Source organism: Balaenoptera musculus, chromosome 6, assembly GCF_009873245.2.
Source record: "Balaenoptera musculus isolate JJ_BM4_2016_0621 chromosome 6, mBalMus1.pri.v3, whole genome shotgun sequence".
Classification (NCBI taxonomy): Eukaryota; Metazoa; Chordata; class Mammalia; order Artiodactyla; family Balaenopteridae; genus Balaenoptera; species Balaenoptera musculus.
In genome coordinates, this window is record NC_045790.1 from 96,046,657 (window position 1) to 96,070,993 (window position 24,337).

Here is a 24,337-nt window from a genome sequence, read left to right on the forward strand (position 1 = left end):
GCAGGGTGAGGTGGGAAAGGAGGATAGGGGCTCTTCCTGCCCCATTTTTTTCTGGGCTGACATCCAGGTTGCCTGCCACTTGGGTGGTAAGCATGTTCAGGCTGGAACTGGCTATGGGACAGACACCTCTGACCTGAGCCCCAGGCGCAGCCCAGGGTGTGTTTGTTGACATCAGACAAGCAACTGCAGCAGCCGTAGTCTCAGCATCAAACAGCTTTGCGCTGGCAAGACAGCTTCCTGTGGGGCTGCACAGTGGTTTCGAGTGGGCACCCTGGAGTCGGACCTACCGGTCTTCAAATCCTACTGGTCTTCAAACAGCAAGCTGTGGGCAGCTGCCACTACCATTCCCTACGCTGGATTCTTCATCTGCAAATAGGGTAATACTAGTACCTGCCTCACAAGGTGCCGATGAGGATTAAATGAATTAACGAAGGCCAAGCTCTCAAAATAGTGCCTGGCCCGGGATCACTGAATCCTCTATTAACCCCCCAGGTGGGTAGGTCAAGGGTTGTCAGCCCCATTTTACAGATGAGGAAATCCAGGCTCAGAGATGGGCAGGGACTTGCTCAGTGCACCCAGTCAACCAGGGCTGGAGCTGGAACCTGAACTGGGGACCCTTGCCTCCCAGGCCAGTGCTCTTCCTCTGCCCCCCGCGGTCCCTCTGTTAGGGACCTCTCCTTCACTTGTGATCCTAACTCTTGGGCTGTTGTAATGTGCTCCTCGCAGCCACCGTCCTGGGGGGAGGAAGCCCCAAGCTCTCTGTCCATCTCTGCTTGCCGGGATTTGGCACACAAAAGTGCTAAATAAAAACATGTGTGTTGGGCTGCGCTGATGGTGCTGCTGGGAGATGACTGAAGCAGCCGCTCCCCCCCGCCCCGGGGGCGGTGGCATTCTTGGAGTCAGTGTGTGTCGGTTGCAGGACCCTGGGTTAAATTGCAGCCGCCCACTGGGACGAGAGCAACGTGGGGGTGGGAGGGCGCCGGGAGGTTTCCATGATTGGCTCCGTCCTGGTCCTGCCGGAGAGCCGGAGCTGCGGCCAGTGGGGTCGCGCTGCCCCAGCTGGGGGAGCCCTCGGGATGTGTGTGGGGAGCAGTGCCGGGGAATGCTGCTGTGAGCCATGGATGCCTCTCCCTCCAGAGCGGCGCTCCGGGGGGCCAGCCCCGGGCCTGGGGACTGATGGCAGGGGAGCCAGGGCTGGCGCATGTGAGCCTGTAACCCAGGAGCCGTCCCGGCCCCTCGCAGGCTGAAGGACGGGGTGGCCGAGGACTCTTCCTCGAGACATCCCGGGCTCCTTTTCAGATGAAAGTGTCTTGGGAAATTACAGAGTTTTCTATGTGATGGAAGAAAGAAGTCCAGCCTCTCTCCAGAGTGGCGGCAACGGGCTGGACAGGGTGTGTGTTTGGGAAGGGCGCTGGAGGAGGAGGAGGAGGAAGAGGAGGAGGGACGAGTGATGCAAGGGTTTTGAAAACGCTACCTAGATGTGGGAGGGGGAACCTGGTCATTTGGTTCGGCTTTTCCCGGCAGGTATCGCTCCCCTGGGGACCTTGGGTAAGTCCATGAATAGCCCTGCGGACACAAAGGAGCTCTGTCTGCGGAAGGCAGCCGCTTGACGCGCCACCAGGAGCTGCCACAGCTGCCCGCCTGCCCGCCCGCCCGCCGGCGGGAGGAGCTGGGCGGAGACCCGGGCGGGTGGGCTGGCAGCAGCGGCAGCCGGGAGTCCCCGGGTCCCTGCCGGAGTGTGCTGGGTAGGTGCCTCGGTGCCAGGGTGTGTGTATGGCGGGCAGGGGGCTCTTGTCCAGGCCACCCCGTGCCCCTGTTTCTATTGTTTCTTCCCTAGGACAGCCATTGGTAGGCATGTTGCAACCAAACCATGTGTATTCCGCTCTGAGATAGCTGTGTGTGTGTGTGTGTGTGTGTGTGTGTGTGCGCGCGCGCGCGCGCGCGCTTGTCTGTCTGTCTGTCTGTCTCGGGGTGGGTGGGTGGGAGCCTGCAGGGCTAGGGGCATGCTTCCACTGTGTGCTGCTCCCACTTCAAGGCTGGTCAGCTGGCTTTTCTTTCTGAGGGAAATGAATGTTTGGTGAGCAGAAGTCGGGACGCTGCATAGGGAGGGAGCGCTCAGCCAGCGGTGCTGGCGATCTTGTCAGGGATGCTGACCCCACACGAGGCACCAGGATGACTGTTCTTGCCTAGTTCCATGAGGGGAGGGAGGTGGTCTCGGGGGCTGGACTGGGGGTGGGGTTGCATCTGATCCCTGGGGCTTCTGCTGTCATGCTCACTGGAAGTACAAGCAGAGATGCTCTGCCTCCTGAGCCTCTTGGGAAGGTCTGGCACCTGCTCCTTTGGCTCCTGCCGAGACCCGTAAGGAAGGGGATAATTGTTAGGGACCTGCTCACCCCACAGAGCAAGCCGCTGTAAGCGGACAGAGGCCAATTCTTTTATCAGCTTGGAGGCCCTACATCTCTACGCTTGTCCTGGGGTGTCCAAGAAGAACCCTCGTGCCCTGGGACCTCAGGGCTGAGGAAAGCCCAGGTCCAGAGAGGGGAGGGGCTGTGCCCAAGTTCACACAGCAGGTCTCTGGCCAGGACCAGGATGGAGGACGTCTGTCTCCTGGAACAGTGAGGACAGGATATGTGGGTGCCGTTACCCTGAGCTCAGCTCTGAATCTGGCGCTCCTGGCTTGAGATGCCTAGCTAAGTGCAGGGCCACTGGGCCCCTCACCAAAAACTTGCAGCATCTTGCTGCCCTCAGGCCTCACGGCTGGGGGCTATCTGGCTCCCCTCTCGAGGTGGCTGGAGTGGGTATATCTCCTGGAAGGAAGGAGCTGTACTGTCTGACCCACGAGGGCCCGCGGGATCCCAGCCAGGGCACTGCGGCCATAGTCAAAGTTTCCACCAGGGCCTCTTGAGTCCTCCACGCCCAGCCAAGGGGCACCTCCCCTCTTCGCCAGCCCTAGCACGTGGCAAGGCTTAGCCCAGGGCATGCCCTTCGGGGAGCGAAGTTCCGCAGCAGGGCCTGCTCCAGGCCCGGGCTGGCATCTGCTGCAGCAGGGGGTTGGTGAAGATGGAGGCAGCTGAGGTGAGTGACCCCTTGTTGGGGAGTCTCCAGCACTTTGAACCAGAGATCGTTGATGGGGCTTCTGATTATAAGTATTTGGTATCAGTGAAACCACCCTACCCCCTAGCCTTCTTGCCTTTGCACATGCTGTTCCCGCTGCCTGGAAAGCCTATCTCTTCTCTTCTCTCCAGGTCTTAATCCTACCCAGACTTCCATGACTAGAGCAAATACTGCAGTTAGAATCTGTCTGTCCCTTGGTGGTGGTACCCACTGTAGTTGCTTCATGTCTTATTAATGTGGGATTTGAGCCTTATTCATCCCTTGGTCCCAAGGGCCCAGCCTGGGGCCTGGGACATGATAGGAAAGGGCTCAGATGGGTTTCCTTGAGGACAAGCTCTGACGTCCAAGTCAGCTCTTTCTACCCATCTCCTAGTTCTGCCTGGCAGACAGTGGGCACTACCAACTTGAGGCCTGGCGAGGAGTACCTTTGGAAGGGTCCTAGTTTCTGCATGGCAGGGTTGCTCCCACAGAGCCAAGGGGTTGGGGGATGGGATTTTTGATAGGAGACAAGGCAGGGAGAACCTTGGCTTCAGCCTGGCTGAGGCAACAGAGAAAGCTGGGCTGGGATCATGCTGGGCTGGGTGGTGTGGTGTCCACACCATGGCCTGGGCCACAGAGGGTGGAAGGGGCAGCCCCAGCTGGTTTGAATGCAATGCTCCTGGTCCTTTGCACAGACTGCAGCAGCTTGGAGCTCAGATTGGGCCCTGTTGGGATGGTGCCAACCAGAGTGGTGGATTGGAGGGTTGGGGGAGCATGTGGTTCTCAGCCAGTGGTCTGCCTGGCTCCCCCAGAAGAGGCGCAGCTGAGGAGGGAATGCCCACACCCCGCTGGGTTCCTAGGGCCGCTGAGAGCCTCTTCCCGTTCAGTCTCCCAAGGCCCTAGAATAGCTGAGTCTGTTTGCCTTCTGGACAGATACGGGACTGAGGCAGGAAAGGAAGGATTTGCCCGAGGTTATATGCGACTCAGCAGCACAGCAGGGACAAGAACCCAGGTCTCCGGGTCCCCCACCCAGGTTTCTCTCCATCACACCAGTTGGATGACTCAGAGTACTTGGCTTTCACCTTGGTGCTCCCTTTTTGGGGACTCCCTTAGTGACACATTCCTTTCCAGGACCCCCGCATTTACTAGCTAGAGCCCGGCTCTCCTCTGAAAAAGCAGCGTGTGCAGTAGAGAAAGCCCTGGCCTGGCCAACAGGCTGGAGACTGAGGCGCAGTCTGGTCCCTGCTCACTGGATGATCTCAGGCAAATCTGCTTTTTTCTCTGGCTCAGTTTCCCCTTTGGAGCAACCAGGGACTGGACCAGGTATTGCCCGGCCCCTTCCAGGCATCCAGAGAATCTTCCATTCTCTGCAGACCCTCTCCTCTTCCTGGGTTCCGAGAGTCATCCATCAAGGCCAGGGTCCGGCTTCTCAGGGAAGCGGCCCCCAACCTGTTCCTCAGGCCCTTCTGGTCAGAAGCCTTCTCTTGCAAGCTGGAGCCTGGGCTGAGGCTGGGAGGTTTGTTGTTGTTTGTGGAACCAGGCCGTTTCCAAGATGTCATTGCTCGGGGAAAACCATCATTCCTCCGAGGGGTAATGAGGCTGCTTATGGCTCAGCCGGCTCAGCCTGGAGAGGCTGGAGCCACTCACGGCAGGCCAGCCAGGCTCGGCCCCCGGGAGTCGCCACCTTTGCCTGAACAACCAGCTGGGTGGGGGCAGGATTGGGAAAGGGGTGCTGGGGCCACGAGCCGCTTGAGAGGTTGGAGCTTCCAGGCACGGAGGAGAGGAGAAGGGGGTCCCAGGAGACCCTCTTCCTCTGGCAATGGGCCGAGGTCATCACTCCAGACGTGTGGAGAGTTGCCAGGTGTGCCCTCTGCTCCAGATGGCCCTGGGCTTCTCCTCTCTCCCTCTGCCACGGGCTGGCCTGCCCGCACCTGGCACTGGGGCTCAGGCTGCTGCCGGAAAACTGTCAGCGGCACCCAACTTAGAAAGGTGGGGAGTGCAGAAAGTTATTTGGAACTGGGCGTGCTCTCCCCTACGTAGCCAGGGCTCTCTGTGGTGTCCTTGGTTATCTCTTGGTGGGGTTAACCTCGGGCTGATAGCAGAACTCAGACACTGGGGGCAGGGTGGCAGAGGGTAGGAGGCATGGGGAAAGGCAGAGGAAGAGCTCGGCAGAGCCTCTGGGAGCCAAATGGCTGGCCACAACCTTGAAAAAAGGCTGGAGGCAGCCACGGGGAGAACCCTGGAATGGAAGGTGGTGTGCCTGTCCCACTCCGCTAGTCAAGGGTTGTAACTGTGTCCACGCAGAGCTCCGAAGCCTTCACGGCTCACACCTCGATTAATGAAGTTCCCAGCTGATTCAAACAGCGGCTCTGTAATTGCTTTCTCTGCCTCTCTCCCTCCCTTCCCTCCACATGTGTCTAACACCCACTATGTACGGTGCACTGGCCAGGTACTGGAGGTATAGGTCCAATCTTTAATCTAGTGCCAGGGATGGGCGTGTAATGGATGGTAACAAGACAGCTTTGCCAGGGAGACGCGTGGAGGGGGAACCCTGGGGAAGCTTCCAACCCAGCCCGGGAGCCCCTGCAGGAGGTGAGACTGAATCCGGATGCACAGACGCTTGTCCATCGAAGGAGGAGATCTCCGTCCCAGTCTGCCCACCCCTCTAGGGTGTAGACATGATTCCTGCCTGACCATAGAGATTGCCTATGTGTGTCCATCCACATGCTGCGGCTTATCGCAGGGGCGGCCGAATAATGTTGTGTGCAGGTGCATGGGCTCTGGACTTGAGGGCAGGCTCTCCCTTTCTACAGTTGGGCGCCCCTGGGTAAGACACAGAAACTCGCGGTGCCTGCATTTCCTCAAGGAAGGGCCCAACCTCACTGGGGTAATGAGATGAGGTGTGTATGCAGAGGGCTGCGTGCATGCTGACACTGAGGCGTGGGGGCAGCGGGGGTACCCCTGGCACCTTCCCTTACCGGTGGCTGTTATTGAATGAGGTGCTGTGGGTGAAGTGAGGTGCTCGGCATGGAGTCTGACACTGAGCGGGCATTTGCTGAACGGGAGGTGGCACAGCAGCTTTGGGGTTGGGAGGGAGGAATCAGTTGGAATGTGCTATCAGGCTCTGGGATGAGGACTTTTATTTGCTTTTGAAATAAACTTTTATATTGAAATGTAAAAGACAGCAAGCGTAGAAGTATGTAGCCGATGAATTTTCACAAAGTGAATAAACTCTTCAGGTCAAGAAACAGAACATTCTAGTACCCTGGGAACCTACCCCGCCCCTGGCCGCGCCCCACCCCTCAGTCACTGCCACCTCAAAGGGTAACCCCTTTCTTGCCTTCGCTCACTGAGTAGTGTTGCCTGTTTTTGAATTTTGTATACGTGGAATCATTGAGTATGTATTCTTTTATGTTGACTTCTTTGGATCAGCATTTTGATGGTGAATCCTTCAGTATTATTGTACTCAGTTTTATTCTGTTCACCCCCACTGTGTGTGGTATTTCACTGTGTGAATATAGGTGCCACAATTTATCCATCCTATCATTGATGGACATTTCGGTTGTTGCCAGTTGGAGGTTATCATGAATAGTACTACTATGAATATTCTCATACATGTCTTTTGATGCACTGTAATATACTTTTCTGTTGGGTAAATACCTAAGGTTTACAATTGCTCAGTCATAAAGTTGTATATAATTAGCTTTAGTAGATTCCACTGTATAATTTTCTTTTTTTTTTTTTAACATCTTTATTGGAGTATAATTGCTTTACAATGGTGTGTTAGTTTCTGCTTCATAACAAAGTGAATCAGTTTATACATACACACATGTCCCCATATCTCTTCCCTCTTGCATCTCCCTCCCTCCCACCCTCCCCATCCCACCCCTCTAGGTGGTCACAAAGCACCGAGCTGATCTCCCTGTGCTATGCGGCTGCTTCCCACTAGCTATCTATTTAACGTTTGGTAGTGTATATATGTCCATGCCACTGTCTCACTTTGTCCCAGCTTACCCTTCCCCCTCCCCGTATCCTCAAGTCCATTCTCTAGTAGGTCTGCATCTTTATTCCCGTCTTGCCCCTAGGTTCTTCTGATCATTTTTTTTTTTTAGATTCCATATATATGTGTTAGCATACGGTATTTGTTTTTCTCTTTCTGACTTACTTCACTCTGTATGACAGTCTCTAGGTCCATCCACCTCACTACAAATAACTCAGTTTCTTTCTTTTTTATGGCTGAGTAATATTCCATTGTATATATGTGCCACATCTTCTTTATCCATTCATCTGTTGATGGACACTTAGGTTGCTTCCATGTCCTGGCTATTGTAAATAGAGCTGCAATGAACATTTTGATACATGACTCTTTTTGAATTACGGTTTTCTCAGGGTATATGCCCAGTAGTGGGATTGCTGGGTTGTATGGTAGTTCTAATTTTAGTTTTTTAAGGAACCTCCAGACTGTTCTCCATAGTGGCTGTATCAATTTACATTCCCACCAACAGTGCAAGAGGGTTCCCTTTTCTCCACACCCTCTCCAGCATTTATTGTTTGTAGATTTTTTGATGATGGCCATTCTGACCGGTGTGAGATGATATCTCATTGTAGTTTTGATTTGCATTTCTCTAATGATTAATGATGTTGAGCATTCGTTCATGTGTTTGTTGGCAATCTGTATATCTTCTTTGGAGAAATGTCTATTTAGGTCTTCTGCCCATTTTTGGATTGGGTTGTTTGTTTTTTTGATATTGAGCTGCATGAGTTACTTGTATGTTTTGGAGATTAATCCTTTGTCAGTTGTTTCATTTGCAAATATTTTCTCCCATTCTGAGGCCACTGTATAATTTTCTAAAGTGTGACACCAACACAACCTTTTCAGGCAGCATAGGAGAGCACCTGTTGCTCCACGTCCTCACCAACAGAATTGGCATTAGCTATTGTGATATCTGATTGTGGTTTTAATTTGCATTTCCTTGATGACTAATGAGGTTTAGCACCTTTTTGTATGTTGATTGGCCGTTTGGATAATCTCTTTGTGAAGTGCCTGTTCAAGTCTTTTCTTCAGTTTTCTATTGGATCATCTTTTTCTTATTGATTTGAGGGAGCTTAAAAAATATTCTGGATATGTGTTCATTGTTGGATGTGCACATTGCAAATATCTCCTCGCACTCAGTGGCTTGCCTTTTCACTCTTTTCTGAAGAATAGAAGTTCTTCATTTTAATGCAGGCCAACTTGTCATTCTTTGTCTCTGTGGAGAATGCTAATTGAATCCTGTTTCTTTGCCTATTACAAGGTTGTAGATATTCTGTTGTGTTGTCTTCTGGATGTTTTATTGTTTTATGTTTCATATTTAGCTCTGAAATCCACCTGAAATAGATTCTTACGTAGGATGCACGTAGAGGTCAAGACTCATTTCCTCTGGGTGGATATCCAATTTATTCAAAAGATCATCCTTTCTCACTGTCGGTCCCTAACACCTTTGTCAGAAATCAAGGGGCAATAGGGTGAGCTGAGTTTTGAAGGATGCGTAGGAGTTCGCCAGATGGACAGAGGAGGGGAGAGCGTTCTGGGAGGAAGCATAGTGAGCACAGATTTAGAGGTGCATGAGAGGAGAGTGTGCTTGGGGAACTACCAACAGTTCAGCCTGGCTGGAGGGAAGAGGGGAGAAGTGGTGTGGTGGAGAGGCCGGTTGGCAGGGACAGGACACACAGGGGAAGGAGATGGGACACCAGAGGGTTGCGGTGGATTTAATCAGGAGGGGAGTATAGTCAGGTTGGTATAAGAGAGATGAGAGACGGTCCCATGACAGGAGGATGAGTTTGGAGCCTGCTGTCAACCCAGACAAACCCAGCCTTGACATCCCCCTCAGCAGAGACAGAGCATGTCTTCTTCAGGGAGGCAGTGGCGGAGGTAGCAGTGTGCCTGGGGCCTTGGAGGGTGGCCTTTGGCTGCAGGTTTGCGGCTGAGTCCGGTGGCCAGATATACATTCCAGTGTCCTTGAGTGGAAAAGCTTCCCGCCACTCCCACCCCAGCCGCCACCCCCACCCCAGCCGCCACCCCGTGCCGCCAGCCCTGCAGGCCCTGAAGGAGGAATAGTTTAGGAACTGGAGCAGACGGACAAGGTGGGGGGGGGTGGATCTCTGGAAAGGGGGTGCTTTCTGCTTCTCCCGCCCTTGATGCACCCACAAGGATCCCGGCCTCACCTTGGGTCCTGAGAACAGACCCTTCCAGGCTGGCTGAGATTCAGAGCTGGACAGACCTCCTCCAGGAGAGGGCCTTTGGGATGGGCCTCAGTTTTCTCCCCTGAAATGTACAGATAATAGTGCCCCCACCCTAGGGCTGTGGTCCGAATATGTCAGGTGCCTTCTCCTGGAGTGGATGCAGGGGAAGGGACTGGTGATGATGATGATGATTACAGGGATTGCAAATGTTTACTGAGCACCCACTACTACGTGCCAGGCCCCTCTATCTGGATGGTCTCCCAACAGTATCATGGTCTGGGTACTTGCTACTTCTGTCGCCATTTCACAGATAAGAAAATTGAGCCTTGAAGAGGTTAAGCAGCTTGCTCAAGGGCACCGAGCTAGGCGGTGGCAGGGCCAGGATTTGAACCTGGATTTGTCTGTCTCCAGACCCCTGTTCTTCACCAGCAATAGGCGTCCCTCCTCCACCCCTGGCTCTGAAAGTGCTCCCTGTTATCCGAGCTGTTGCTTGCAATTAAGCCTGAGATTTTGGGGTTGGTCTCCGGTGCCTGACATGACGGAGAGTCGAGCAGTCGAGAGGAAGGTCATGGCCGTGGGCTGAGCACTGCTGTGCCCCAGGTCCTGCCTGCTGCCCCCTGTCATAGCATCCCTGCGAGGGAGGCATCGCTGACTCAGCCACACGGTTAGGAAGTGGGATTCAGCCCAGGGCTGCCTGATTCCAAATCCCGGTCTCCTGGTCACAGTGCTACTTGTGCCCTTCCCTGAGGGCCTCCTAGCTTGGCAGAGCTTTTTTGTTTGATCAGCCTAGTGTAGAACATCATAGAGAAAGCACAGGCTTCTGACTCTCCCGCCCATGAAGGGGTCCCTGGGCGGGAGGTGGTGTGGGAGGGTCACCAGGTGTATGTAATTCTGTAGCAACCCTGCCCTCACCGGGCGAGTCAGACACCTGCCGCTCAGTCGCCACTAATTTGGGGTAAGAGCAGGGACCCTGCATCTGCTATTGCTTACCACTGCCTAGCACGGTGCCTGGGCCTGGGTGGGAGCTTGGCAAGGTCTTTGGAAGACAGAGAGGGAGGGAGAGAGGAAGGGCAGTGAAGGGGGCAGGAAAGAAGATCATGGGGCAGGAGAAGGAGCAGGACTCTAGGGCCAGCAGACCATGTTTACATTCTGAGTCCTCTACTTACTCAGTTTTTGACGTTGTGTAAGTTACTTAACTTATCTGAGCCCCAGATTCCTTATTTGTAAAATGGGGCCAATGTTGCTACTGACCTCATAATGTTGCTAGACACGAGAAAGTGTAGGTAAAGCAACTGTTGCAGTGGCTGCTGTCTAGTAGATGCTCAGTTAATGCTTTCTCTCTTCCCCTCTCCACCCATCTTTTTCACTGTTTTCTGCTTCCACCATCTCTAGCTCCGCCTTCCTTAACTTCACAGCACTAAGTAAACGTTGCTTTCAGGGTAAAGTTCGAATTCCTTAACATAGCCATGCTTCTGCTCCATGGAACCACCTGCACTTCCTCAAATATTCCATGCTGTCTCTGGCTTTGGCCTGGATACCCTCTCCCATCCCTTTCCCAACCTCCTCCAAGAGCCATCCCAGTCTTTCCTGCTGTCTCTGTGCTTCCATAGCCCCTTGGGGTGGTGGTGGGTCGGTGGGAGATTGACATGGGCCCCTTACCTGGTTCTCTCACCCAGAGACCCAGTGCCTTCAGGGAAAGACATGTGTCTTGCCACCGTTTGGCTCCGGTGCCCCACACAGGCCCTGGCACAGGACTGGGGCTCTGTAGGTATTTGCTGAGTATCTCTGGGGGTTGGGGTGGGGGTGGAGGTGAGTAAGCCAGGGACACAATCCTAATGAGCCAAAGCAGAACCTGCCCGGGGCCATGACAGCAGTGCAGGCCAGGCATTGGCGGGAGAGCAGAGAGCCCTCTAGCCAGGGTATCCCAGGGAGCATTTAACTGGGCTCCAAGAGATGGGCAGGAAGTGGACTTGGTTGAGATAATAAGGTTGAGACAATAAGGTTGAGATAATAAATGAGACAGTGCACGTGCACACATCTGGATCAGGGAGAGAAAGAGGGTGTCAAGTGGGAAGGGAGTGGTGGTGGAACTCACAGGAGAACTGGATCTTGAGCAGAGAGCCCCGGGGTGGGGTAGGAGAGGCCCATGGGGCCGCGCTCACTTTCTGACGGAGGCATCAGTCACCACAGGGGCAGGAAGAGACTGGGGAAACTTCTGTTCTCCACTCGCATGGCTTTCAGATGAGAATAAGGCTGGAGGTGTAGAAGGCGTCTTTGGGGCGGTGGGGTTGGGGGCAGAGACTGCGAGTCCAGGCCCCCCACGCACACGGAAGACCCGAGAGGAGAAGAGGCTTGCCGAGGTGGTGACGGGGGGCACAGTACTGGAAACCCAGACCTTGGGAGCTGCTTCCCCTGCCTGGTGAGAAGCTGGTCATCCAGGAGGGTGGTGGGCATCTCAGCAGGCTCCAAAGGCCAGGCCTGAGGGCATGTTCTTCTGACTTAGCCAGGTGACATTGCCAAGAGTAGGGAAGGTTTCTAAGAGGGGTCCCCTCTCTTCTCACTCCTCAGGGCTTCCTCTTCCCTGCGTGTAGGTGAGCTGCTTCTCCTCTGTGCCTCAGTACTGCTTTCAGTACAATGGGTATGCTCCCTGCTGTGGTGTGTTGCCTGCCTTCCTGAGCCCCTGACAGATCAGTGAGTTGTTGTGTGATTCTTTAGGGACAGAGAATTTTCAGTCTGCAGTCAAATTCCTCCTCCTTCCACTCTCTCCTCCTGCAGTTGGGCCTCTGTTCATAGGGAGCGTGAACAGGTAGCTGACTCTAGCAGGCTTGTCAGCTGCCCAGCCTGGACCAGGGGCTGCCGAGGTCCTGCCTCTTCTGCGTGGGCTCCATTGCAGAGGGAGTGCCATGTATTGGAACTGGTACCAAACTAGGTTCTGGTCTCGATTCTAGTCCTGATTCTGTTGTGTAACCTTGGGCATATTGCCTCCCTTCCCTGGGCTTTAGTCACCTTGTCTGTTAATGGAGGCAGCTCCCAGAATTTCCTGGGGAGTCAAGAAAAGGTCAAGATGCCTGGGCCCTACTTCTGGGGACTCTTATCCAGTAGGTCTGGCACTGGGCCCAGATATAGATATTTTTTAAATGTTCCACAGATTCTAAAGTATATCTCTCTGTTGAGAACCGATAGTCTGGATCAGTACTTTGCAAACTTTAATATGCAAATGAATCACCTGGGATCTTGGTTAAATGTGGGTTCTGATCCAGTAAGTGTGGACTGAGGCCTGAGATTCTGTATTTCATAGGAGCTCCTAGGTACTGCTGCTGCTGCTTCACACATCCCACTTTGAGTAATAAGAATCTAGATGGTCTGTGAAGTTCATTGCATTGCCCATTCATTCGTCCATCCATTCATTCATTCATTCATCATCAACACGTAAAATGGCGAGTGGGGAGAGGTGAGGCTAGAGGGAGAGACAAAGCCCAGCGTCTTCCAGGGCTACAGAATTTGGGCTTTATCTGGAGGGCACTGGGGAGCCACGTCAAGGTTTTAAGCCGAGGAGTGACAGGGTCAGATTTGCATTTAGAAGACTCCTCTGACAGGGCACAGAGAAGGAGCAGAGGGGCGTGGACCACGGCTGGGAGGTCAGCATCAATCTCGGTGCGAGATGTCGTGGTCTTGAGGCAGATGGTGGTAAGTGGAGACGGTGAGAGTGGATTCTTTTCTTCCTTTTTAATTAAACTTTATTTTTCAGAGTAGTTTTAGGAATTGAGAGGAAAGTACAGAGAGTTCCCAATACTTCCTGTCCCTGCACACACATAACCTCCCCCAGTGGAAAGATTCTTTAGAATTTACGAGAGACAATCAAGGAGGATTTGGTGATTGGCCGTGGGGTGGCAGTGAAGAGAGAACGATACCCAGGTCTCTGGTTCGGTCAGGCTGTGGCATCATTGATACAGAGACTCCGAGAGGAGGAATGGACTTGGGGGAAGGTCAGGAGTTCAGTTTGGGGTCCATTGACTCGGGAGCACTGGTGGGATATCTGGAAGGAGGTATCCATGTCCGTGCCTGGGCTCCAGCCGCACGGCTGTCCTCTCTGTCCCCCAGGGTGCTCGCCTTCCTGGCTCGGGGCCTTTGCCTGTGCTGTTTGCTCCGTCATGAGCCCGCCCCTGCCCACTGAGCAGATTTCAGCCTCAGTGTCCTTCCACAGGGTGGCCCTTCCCACACGCCCCTTTATTCTCTCACGGGACCTTACAGTTTTCCTTCACTATGGATCGGTGTTTTTCATACTGTTTCTGTGGGTGATGACTCGGCTCATGCCAGGCCTTCCTCTCCAGCCTGTAAGCTCCATCAGGACAGGGATCACGTCTTTCTTATTCTTGTATCCACAGAGCCTAGAACATTCTGAGAAAGGACAGGTCTGGGCTGGCAGCGGGGACTGGGTGTTGTCCATGACCAGATGGTACAGATGGTGCTTTTGTTGCCTGGGGAGTGGATGAGCGCTCGAGGGAGCGTGCGGGCCTGAGGTGAGAGAGGGGGCTGGAGCAGGTTCCAGCGAACAGGACACAGGCCGAGAGGCCCGCGATGCGGCGGAGAAGGGGGGTCATCGGCTAGTCGGAGGAAACCCAGGGAAGGAAATGTCAAAGCGGGGCCGCGCTGCGGTGGTTGCGGCTGCCGCCTGTGGAGTGCTTGTGGACCAGCACGGTGCCGAGCTCTGGGTGTACATCAGCTCATTCACTCCTCGCACAGCATCCTGTGTTACGGCTAAGGAAACTGGGGCCCAGAGAGGTTCCCCCCGAGGTCACCTAGCCAGTAAGTGTGAAGTGGGGATCAGTATCCAGCGCTCTCCCCACTGTAAGGTGCTGCCTCCGTTCTCCTGGACTTTGCCAAACTTGCTGCAGTGGGGACAGGGAAGGAGGACAGCCTGGAGGCCCCTGTGGCAGGGCGGTGGCTTCAGCCTCTGGGTGTCAAGAAGCCAGGCCTGAGGAGCTGGACGGAGGCTGGGCAGGGGTTCCTGGAAGCCGGCCTCGAGCCAGAGACCCAGAGGCATGCCGAACTTGAAGGAGCAACCCCGTCTCAAAAGGCAAGCCTGGAGGTCAAATGGCCATGTGGGAATTCTAGTAGCCTCTCCCTTTCTCTGACGACTTTCCATTTCACAGAGCACTTTCCTGTCCTTTCTCAGGCTTGGTCCCCAGAAGTGATAGTCTGGGATCACACAGCCAGCAAATGATGGGGTCAGGATTCCAGCCCAGGTCTTCCGGCATTATGTCCAGGACTCTTTCCGAAAATCCTTTGTAAGGGCCACCCTGAGATGGAGGGAAACCCCAGTTCACCCCCCACCCCCTGGCCTCCACCACCCCAGCCCAGCCCAGCCCAGTGCAGGAAGTGGTTTCTGAGGGCAGATGAGGAGCGCGGCATCTGTGGTAGATGTGATGAGTCATCTCAGAGTGCGAGCTGCAGGTTGACTCGGGTCAGCCGACCCGGCTCCACGGTTAGTAGTTGTGTGACATTGGGCAAGTTATTTCCAGCAGTCTGCCGCCACCCTCAGCCCCAATAGCAGGTGGGGGTCTAGGGCCCAGGGGACGTAGCTGGTGTGAGCAGGCCTCTGGATGTCACACCTGTCACCCTTCCCCAGCCCGTTCCGAGCCCTGGATTGGACTGGGGAGAGGATTTGATTATGTCGTAAACAGAGGCTCCATTTAGAGGGCCTGGCTCATTTCCTGAGTGCTTCTAGCGGGCGAGACATGCACAGAATTAGCCCTGGTCCAGCCAAGCCAAAGAAGTGATGGATGGGAGAGATACGCACTCCCCGCAGAAGAGGGGCAGCTGCATGGAGCGCTCGGACCCAGGGCCCTGGGCCAGCAGGCTGGTCTCTGGGGCGCCTTGGCTGGATTCTTGTCACTCCAAGCTGCTGTAACAGCTGCCTAACTGGGTGTCCCCAGCTGCCTGCACTTTCTCCATGAGAGCACTCACCACGCTCATTAAGACCAATTGTCTAACCTCTGTTTTTCTGCTCAGCTGAGGGCAGGGACTGTGTCTGACTTGTCCGCTGCTGTCCCCACCCCGACCCCAGGGCCTAACTCAGTACTTGGGGAATGAATGACTGCGTGTATGCGTGCATGTCCCAGTCCTCCCGCCACCCCCATGTCCTGCTCACACCACCTGGGGCAGTTTCACATAGTGCGGCTCTGCCCGTGTCACTCCCTTGCTCACAGGACGATCCCGCACCCGGCATCCATTCTGTACTATGGCTCTCATCTTTATTTCTTTTCCTGTCCTAATTCTCCCACTTGCCACCCTCTCCCCCAAGGTTTCAGAGGCCCCCTCCCCCCCCCAGGTACCCAATGCCGCCCTAGCTTTCCCAGGAACACAGGCCTGACCGCACCGGCTCAGGTGCTCACACAAGCCCCGTCCAGGAGCACAGGATGGAGCCGATGAGCTCTGGTCCGTGTTTGCCAGTGTCTGCCCTGTGGCAGATGGGCCGGGGTGAGGGGCCTCCAGCAGTGCTCATAGCCTGCTGCCCCTCCCTCTAGACCCCTGGGGCCCCAAACTGTTGTGTGTAGGGTCCAAGGAAGTGGGGAGAGACCGCTGGCCGGGAGGCAGGAGTCCTCATACTGAATCAGCCTTGGATTTCTTAGGTAATTCCCTTAGCCCCTGGGACCTCAGTTTCCCTATCTCTAAGATAAGCCTAGACTAATAATAGCTCCCACTTTATCAGATGCTTCTCTGGGGCTGGGCCCTGTGAAGAACAGTAACTTAGTCCTGTGAGTCTGGTGTGATATCATGGCTCTGTTCCAGGTAAGGAAACGGGGCTGGGCTTGGAGAAGTCGGGAGGCTTGGCCATTTTCTTGCACGGCTGGGAAATGACACCGCTGGAATCAAAACCAAAGTCCACCTCAGGCGGTCTGAGCAGGAACCGCCGGGCGCTCTGAGAGCCCTCGGTCCTGGGTGGTTTCTCAGCGTCCCTGGGGCGGGGGCCCTCTGGGGACAGAGGCACTTCCCCTCCTGGCTTTGTTTGGCTTGGCCTCGGTTTAGGGCAGGATTGGCAGAGGCAGGCTGACTTGCATTTCTGGTTTTGGGTCTGTTGCTGCACTTTCCCTACGGTGGGCGGGCGGGCTCAGCGCAGTCACTGCTGGTACAGGCCCCAGCCCCCCCCCAACCCCGAAAGGGGAAGTGCAGCCTGCTGCCCTCTCAGGGCCCAGTGCCAGGCCCCGAGGGCACCGATTGCTGCTTCCCTAGTCCATCCTTCCAGATGGAGGGGTATGGCGGGGTGGGGAGGTGACAGAATGTAGGGCACCAGGGAGCTGGCTGCTGAAGTTTGTTTTTCTTGAGGGAGAAGGCTCCCTGGTGGGTGGGGGACGGGCGGGGCACTGGGTGGCTCTGGGGACTGAGATCCGAAGTGGGCTTGGGAAGAAGGAGCCAGAGGCCAGGCTTTAACCCCAGCTTAGCCCTGGGTTTTTTGTTTGTTTGTTTGTTTTTAGCCTTGGGTTTATAGGCACCTTTGGGCAAGTCCCTAGGTCACTGTCCAGGCTGGGCCCTCTGTCTTCCTGTCAGTTCAGTGGAGGGTCTCCCTGACCCCCTGGGAACAAACTAAGGTTCCCAGATGAGATTCCTGGATTGGGGCTCCTGGCATCACAATTGCCAACTTCGACTCTGGGAGTTTGACAGTTTGCTTCCAGGGGTCCATGGGAAAGATGTGTCACTGTTTGAGGTTCGTGACCATTGTTTTAATCACCATGACTACCACCACCATCATCCCATTTCAGAGCTTTGTACTTTTTATAGTCTACTCTCCTGGTGTGTCACTTGGGTACATTGGTTATCCCATTTCATAGGTGGAGAGCCTGAGGCCCAGAGGGTTTAGGGACTGGCTTATCCTGGCCCCGTTGTGTGATTCTAGGTTGGCCCCTGCTCCTTTCTGGGCCTCAGCCTCCCCATCTGTGCAGCAGAGATTTGGGCTCGCTGAAGTTCCAGGGTCTGAGGCAATGAGGTCCAAGGGGTTCCTGGGTGGAGTTGTCTTCATCCTGGAGCTGCAGGCAGGATTTCCAGGGCAGGAAGTCCTCCCGGTGAGTGGGCACCTGTCTTTGTCTGTGCCTGGGAACCAGACCCTGGCCACATGGTCCTAGAGTCCTCTGAGGCTTCCCCTCCTGGCTCAGCAACTCTCTCCGCACCCCACCGCCCAGGGTGGTTGATGGGGAGGACCTTTCACTGTCATCCTCCCAGGCGGTGCTCTTACCCGCACCGGGCTTTCACATCCGCTCTGGGGCTCCCAGACACCACTGTGACCTCTGACACGTGTGTGCAGCACCCTACAGCTGCTCCGACCTGTGGCTGGGCCACTTATTCCCAGATGTGAGGCCTGGCTGGTCCAGGGCTTAAAAGAATTCCCAGCTGCAGGCATAGCCTTTCAGCCTCTGGCAGCTGTGCAGTGGTGCATAAGTCACTGCTCTCTGGGCTCATCTTCCTCATCCATCAAATGGACATTTGTGGTCTTTACAGTAAGACCTCTTTTTTTTTTTTTTTAACTTTTTTTTCTTTTTTTTTAAAATTTATTTATTTATGGCTGTGTTGGGTCTTCGTTTCTGTGCGAGGGCTTTTCTCTAGTTGTGGCAAGCGGGGGCCACTCTTCATTGCGGTGCGCGGGCCTCTCACTATCGTGGCCTCTCTTGCTGCGGAGCACAGGCTCCAGATGCTCAGGCTCAGTAATTGTGGCTCACGGGCCCAGTTGCTCCGCGGCATGTGGGATCTTCCCAGACCAGGGCTCGAACCCGTGTCCCCTGCATTGGCAGGCAGATTCTCAACCACTGTGCCACCAGGGAAGTCCTACAGTAAGACCTCTTAACCTATGTGCTGAGGTATTTAGCCCTGAAATTTTCCACCTCTGCGTGTGTGTGTGCGCGCGCGCGCATGCGTAACTCTATAGTTCCCAGGGATGTGTGGCATCTTTCTCTTTCATTAGTTCTAGGTGCTGTGGCCTCTTCATAGACGAAACCTGGGCTCTGAGTAGTTCTAGGTCCAGCATTCCAAGTCCTTAACTGTGATGAGGGACCCAACCTAGCCCAGGCCTGACCAACTTTCCCGCGTGGCTGTGACACTGAGACACCCCTGACTTTCTCTGAGCCCCAGTCTTCCTGTGAGATAGCTGCTTTTCATACCCCATCAAGGGCACCATTTTTCCCTTTGCAAATGAAATCTGCAGGAACCCAGCAAAAACTCCAAGGGTTCTGAGGGTTGTGTGTGAGGCAGGAAATGCTTCCCTTTTTGTATGTGGAACTTCTGAGGTTCCTCCAAACACAGTTTCAAAAGCACTGGACAGATGATCCCTCAGTGAGGTTCCATGTGTCTGTGACATCTCTCTAGTCCAGGTGTGAGCAAATATTTTGAAGTTCTGGTTTTATTCCAGTTTATTAGTTTCAGAAAGATCTAAACATTCAGAGCAAGTTCTAATTTGAATGACTCACTAAGGTTTTTTAAAACCTTTGGTTCAGGTAGAAGATATCCTTTGGCTGGGTCCAGGATTCTCCCACTTGGTGATTGCTCTGGCTTGGGGCTTGGTTTGATTCTGGCCCATGAAGGCAAAGGCTGTCTGGCTCCTCATTTATTCACAGAGTGACTTACTCACAGAGGGACCATGACATTTCCCTTAGAGGGCCAGTGGGAAGATTACATAAGAGGGGTTTAATCTGCCATGGTCCCTGGCATATGGTAGGAGCCAGATAATGGTAACTAACCTCTCCCTCTTCTCCCTTAAATGACCAACCATGTTTTGATGGAGCAGAAGTTTCCAGCAAGGAAATAAGGGTGGGAGCCCATATTCAGTTAAGCCAAAGGGACTGTCAGGTTTCCATGTGGCACTTGCGCTTTCACAGTGTAGGGTGTGGGGTTTGGGTCACTGCTTGATTTTGTTTCAATCTCTGTGACATTGGCTTGTGCACAGTGGCCTCCGCTTGTGAGCCTTCCTCATTTTCTCTTTATTTCACAGATGTTTGAGACCGAGGCAGATGAGAAGAGGGAGATGCCCTTGGAGGAAAGGAAGGGGCCGGGTGCCGAGGACCCCTCACCCAGCAAGGACCCCTCTCGTGGCCAGGATCCTCCTCCAGGACAAGACCTTCCACCCAAAGAGGACTCCTCTTCCAGCCGGGAACCTTCTGCTGGCCCAGAATCACCATCCAGCAAGGACTCACCTTCCTGCACAGAGTCTCCTGCGGGCCAGGAGCCCTTGCCAAGCAAGGACTCCTCACCATGCCAGGAACACCCTACAGCCCCAGCCTTCTTTCCATGCCAGGACCTTCCTGCTGGGCAAGAACCCTCTCCCAGCCAAGACCCTCTAATCAGAAAAGACCTCCCTGACATCCAGGACCCCCCTGCCCAGGACCTTCCGCCCCGTCAAGACCTGCCCCCCAGCCAGGACCCCCTGGCAGCTGAGCCCCTTGCTAAGGAGACCACGAGCTCTGGGGATCCACCAGCAGCCACAGGAGACTCGCCTGTGGCCTCCAGGCCAAACTTCGTGATCCCCGAGGTCCGGCTGGATAGCACCTACAGTCAGAAGGCAGGGGCGGAGGGGGGCAGCTCGGGCGATGAGGAGGATGCAGAAGAGGCTGAGGAGGGTGAAGAGGGCGAGGAGGACGAGGACGAGGACACAAGTGATGACAACTATGGAGAGCGTGGTGAGGCCAAGCGCAGCAGCATGATCGAGACGGGCCAGGGTGCGGAGGGAGGCCTCTCGCTGCGCGTGCAGAACTCGCTGCGGCGCCGGACGCACAGCGAGGGCAGCCTGCTGCAGGAGGCCCGCGGGCCCTGCTTCGCCTCCGACACTACCTTGCACTGCTCAGATGGAGAGGGCACCGCGTCCACCTGGGCCATGCCTTCGCCCCGCACCCTCAAGAAGGAACTGGGCCGCAATGGTGGCTCAATGCACCACCTTTCCCTCTTCTTCACAGGACACAGGAAGGTAAGGGGGCCAAGGGTGGAGGGGGAGTGGGTACATGACAAGGTGGGGTGGAGGGAGCGTGCGTTCCAGGAGCCGCAGGGAAGGAGCCTTTGCTTTGTCCCACCTCTGTTCTTCTCTCAGCCTTCCAATGAGCCTTCCACCCATTTGACAGAGGATGAAACTGAGGGTCAGAGGGACCAAGAAGGCAGAACCTGGACTTAAACCCAAGACTTTATGACTCCAGATATTCTTACAGCTCCGTTGTACTGGGGGAACCCACAGAAAGTAGAGCAGGTGTATTTGGATCTAAAAGATCCAACATCATAACTGGAGAAATAGTTGTAATTTACACTTGGTCCAGGCCTAGCCAGACTAGAAGTGTATCAGCCAACAAGCATGACAGCACATATTTCCTCTGTGCTGGCATTATTCTAAGCAATTTAGAGGAGCTCATTAACTCTCACAACAGCCCCGTGAGGGAGATACTGTTGTGAAGAAACTGAGGCACTGGGAGGGTATCTGATTTGCACCGGGTCGCACGATTTATAAAAGTCTGAATCAGAATTAGAATGTGGCTCCAGGGCTGGAGCTCTTAACCACTGTGCTCTTTGCCTCTTGCAAATATTTATAACTAGATGAATAAGTGTTTATTGATTTCCTGCTGTGTGCCAGGCCCTGTGCTCTGTGCCACAGCGGGGGCCACAGAAATGTGTGAGGCTGATCTCAGCCTGTGAGGAATGCTTTTTCTGTGTGGGCCCCGAAGGTGGCCTAACAGTGAAAAGATTGCATCATGGCCTTGAAGCCCGTTAGCCAGCTTGAGCCTGGGCTCTGTCCCTTACTAACTGTGTGGCCTTGGGTGAGTCACTCAGCTCTTCTGAGCCTTAGTGTCTTCTCTGAAAAGCAGAGATTAATAGCACTCACATCCCATGGTGGTTGAGGGTGAACCCAAAGGGTCCAGTGCCTGATGACATTCGTGCAGGCGCCAGGCGAATGCTGTGGAGGTGCTCACAGCCAGTGCGGTGCAAGGTGTTGTTATGACAACTGTTGTGAGGCCAGGCAGGTGCAGATTCAGGGAGGAGAGACCCCAAGGGCCTAGGGGCACGAGGGAAGGCTTCTGGCAAAAGATGCTCCTCAGTGTGGCCTTGAAGGTTGGGCAGGTTTAGAATAAACAAAGGGGATGAGGTAGGCATTCTGTGAAAGACCATGACCGGGACAAAACTGTCTGTAGAAGTCAGTTTAGCTAGAACAAGGGATTTTTACAGTGCAGGGATGGTAGATGGGTGGCACTCATTCTGCCATTTCTGCCTCCAAACCCATGGCAGATATGACTAATGGATTCCAGCACATTTCCCCACCAAGTTGGGACACGGCCTCAGAAACCTTCTTAGCTTCTCAGCCGCTAGCAATAAGGCCGCTGGGCACGTGGGAGGACACCTTCTGCTGAAAGGCGGCTGGGCTGGAAGGGCCGGTTGGGGCCCTCCAGAAAAGGCCTTTGTGTCCAGGAACTGGAACTAAATCCCAAAGGAATGGGGACTGGATCTGTTTCCTCATCTGTAAGCACTTTGATGTGCTCCAAAATCACCAGGGGAATAGGTTATTTATTTATTTATTTTTAAACATCTTTACTGCAATATAATTGCTTTACAATGGTGTGTTAGTTTCTGCTTTATAACAAAGTGAATCAGCTATACATATACATATATCCCCATAGCTCCTCCCTCTTGAGTCTCCCTCCCACCCTCCCTATCCCACCCCTCTAGGTGGTCACAAAGCACCGAGCTGATCTCCCTGTGCTATGCGGCTGCTTCCCACTAGCTAGCTATTTTACATTTGGTAGTGTATATAAGTCCATGCCACTCTCTCACTTCGTCCCAGCTTACACTTCCCCCTCCCCGTGTCCTCAAAGTCCATTCTCTACGTTTGTGTCTTTATTCCTGTCCTGCCCCTAGGCTCTTCAGGACCATTTTTTTTTTTTTTTTAGATTCCATATATATGTGTTAGCATATGGTATTTGTTTTTCTCTTTCTGACTTACTTCACTCTGTATGACAGACTCTAGGTCCATCCACGTCACTACAAATAACTCAGTTTCGTTTCTTTTTATGGCTGAGTAATATTCCATTGTATATACGTGCCACATCTTCTTTATCCATTCATCTGTCAGTGGACACTTAGGTCGCTTCCATGTCCTGGCTATTGTAAATAGAGCTGCAGTGAACATTGTGGTACATGACTCTTTTTGAATTATGGTTTTCTCAGGGAATATGCCTAGTAGTGGGATTGCTGGGTCATATGGTAGTTCTATTTTTAGTTTTTTAAGGAACCTCCGTACTGTTCTCCATAGTGGCTGTATCAGTTTACATTTCCACCAGCAGTGCAAGAGGGTTCCCTTTTCTCCACACCCTTTCCAGCATTTATTGTTTGTAGATTTTTTGATTATGGCCATTCTGACTGGTGTGAGGTGATACCTCATTGTGGTTTTGATTTGCATTTCTCTAATGATTAATGATGTTGAACATTCTTTCATGTGTTTGTTGGCAATCTGTATATCTTCTTTGGGGAATAGGTTATTAACATATAGATTTCTAAGTCCCCCTACCCCAGAATCTGGAATCAGATTTTCTGGAATCAGAATTTCCAGGGGGTGGTGCCCAGACCGTTATTTTTTATTTTTTTTTGGCCACGCTGCTAGGCTTGCAGGATTTTTTTTTTTTTTTTTTTTATAAATTTATTTATTCATTTATTTTGGCTGCGTTGGGTCTTTGTTGCTGTGCGCAGGCTGTCTCTAGTTGCAGCGAGCGGGGGCTACTCTTTGTTGCGGTGCACAGGCTTCTCACTTCTCTTGTTGAGGAGCACGGGCTCTAGGCTCCTGGGCTTCAGTAGTTGCAGCACACAGGCTCAGTAGTTGTGGCTTGTGGGCTCTAGAGCGCAGGCTCAGTAGTTATGGCGCACAGGCTTAGTTGCTCCACGGCATGTGGGATCTTCCCGGACCAGGGCTCGAACCCGTGTCCCCTGCATTGGCAGGCAGATTCTTAACCACTGCGCCACCAGGGAAGTCCCAGACCTTGCATTTTCAACAAGCCCCTCAGGGATTGGAACGTTCCCCACCGTTTGAGTATCACCATCTTAGGCCATTTCTTGAGGCAGCTTCTATAGGAAAGAGTCCAGAACTCTCCTACTGAGGTGAGGCTTCAGGCTGACTCAGGCCAGGCCTGGACACTCTCCTCTGGAGGACGGCTGAAGTCTAAGGGCTTGCCACCTACCTTGCGCCTCCCAATTTCAGTGCCCCCACCAGACCCTTCCAAGTTATGTGCCCCCCTGCCCCCCTTGCTCCAATACAAATATTTGTAGACAGATAAATTCACATACATTCTCATGTACATTTCTAGTTCCCTAAATCCGTTGATCTCAGCTCCTATTTTGGGGCAGATACTTCCACCTGGTAGTCCAGCAGGCCTGGGCCAGCTCTCTCCTGTCTCCACTTCCTCCTTTGGGTGCCAAAGGTTCCCACTGGCATCCTCCCCTCCCCCACCCTCTTTTGGCCTGTTGCCTCCTTTCTTGGGCTTGAGTAACTAAGCTGGCAGGGACCTCAGAGGCTGCCACTAGCCCCTTGGTGGCTACCCTTCCAAGTGGCTTCTGCTTGCCAGGCCTCAAGTCCCTCATCATCGTTCCTATCCTGCTCCCTCCGGACAGCCAACTTCAGTAAGAAGCTAACCCTTGTCAGGGGGAAGTGAAGTCCAGGCTGGACAGGTACCCTGGTCTCCCTCCATCCCTCACTGGCAGTGGGCCTTGGGCAAGTCCCTGCCCTTCTCTGTCCCTCAGTTTCCTCATCAGTAAAATAGGTATTATCAGTAAATAATATTGATACCTCCTTCATAGCGTTGCTGGGAAGATTAAAGAGCCTGACTCGGGTAAAGTGTTCAGATCAGTGCCTGGCACTCAGCACCTGCTAGGTGCTCCATAAATGGGAATCGTGTTGATGATGATGGTGATGATGATGGTGATGAAGAGGAGGAGGGGGAGGAGGATAGCAAGAGTAGTAACGGTTCTCCCAGCATTCACTAGGCGCCTCCAGCTCCCCGTTCTAACCTTCACAACA

General features: G+C 53.7%; 1 protein-coding gene across 8 annotated transcripts in view; it reads left to right on the top strand.

Moving 5' to 3' along the window:
* Window positions 1-24,337, top strand: part of RGS3 (regulator of G protein signaling 3) — a 129,306-nt gene that overhangs the window by 92,578 nt on the left and 12,391 nt on the right. For 5 of the 8 annotated variants that reach the window (XM_036855444.1, XM_036855445.1, XM_036855446.1 and 2 more), the window contains one exon: window positions 19,292-20,260. In XM_036855444.1, coding sequence (XP_036711339.1) covers window positions 19,292-20,260 — 969 coding nt within the window. Of the gene's footprint in view, window positions 1-1,051; window positions 1,392-1,444; window positions 1,549-1,598; window positions 1,746-19,291; window positions 20,261-24,337 lie in introns of those variants that run through there. The other 3 variants (XM_036855449.1, XM_036855452.1, XM_036855451.1) reach the window with 3 other exon arrangements.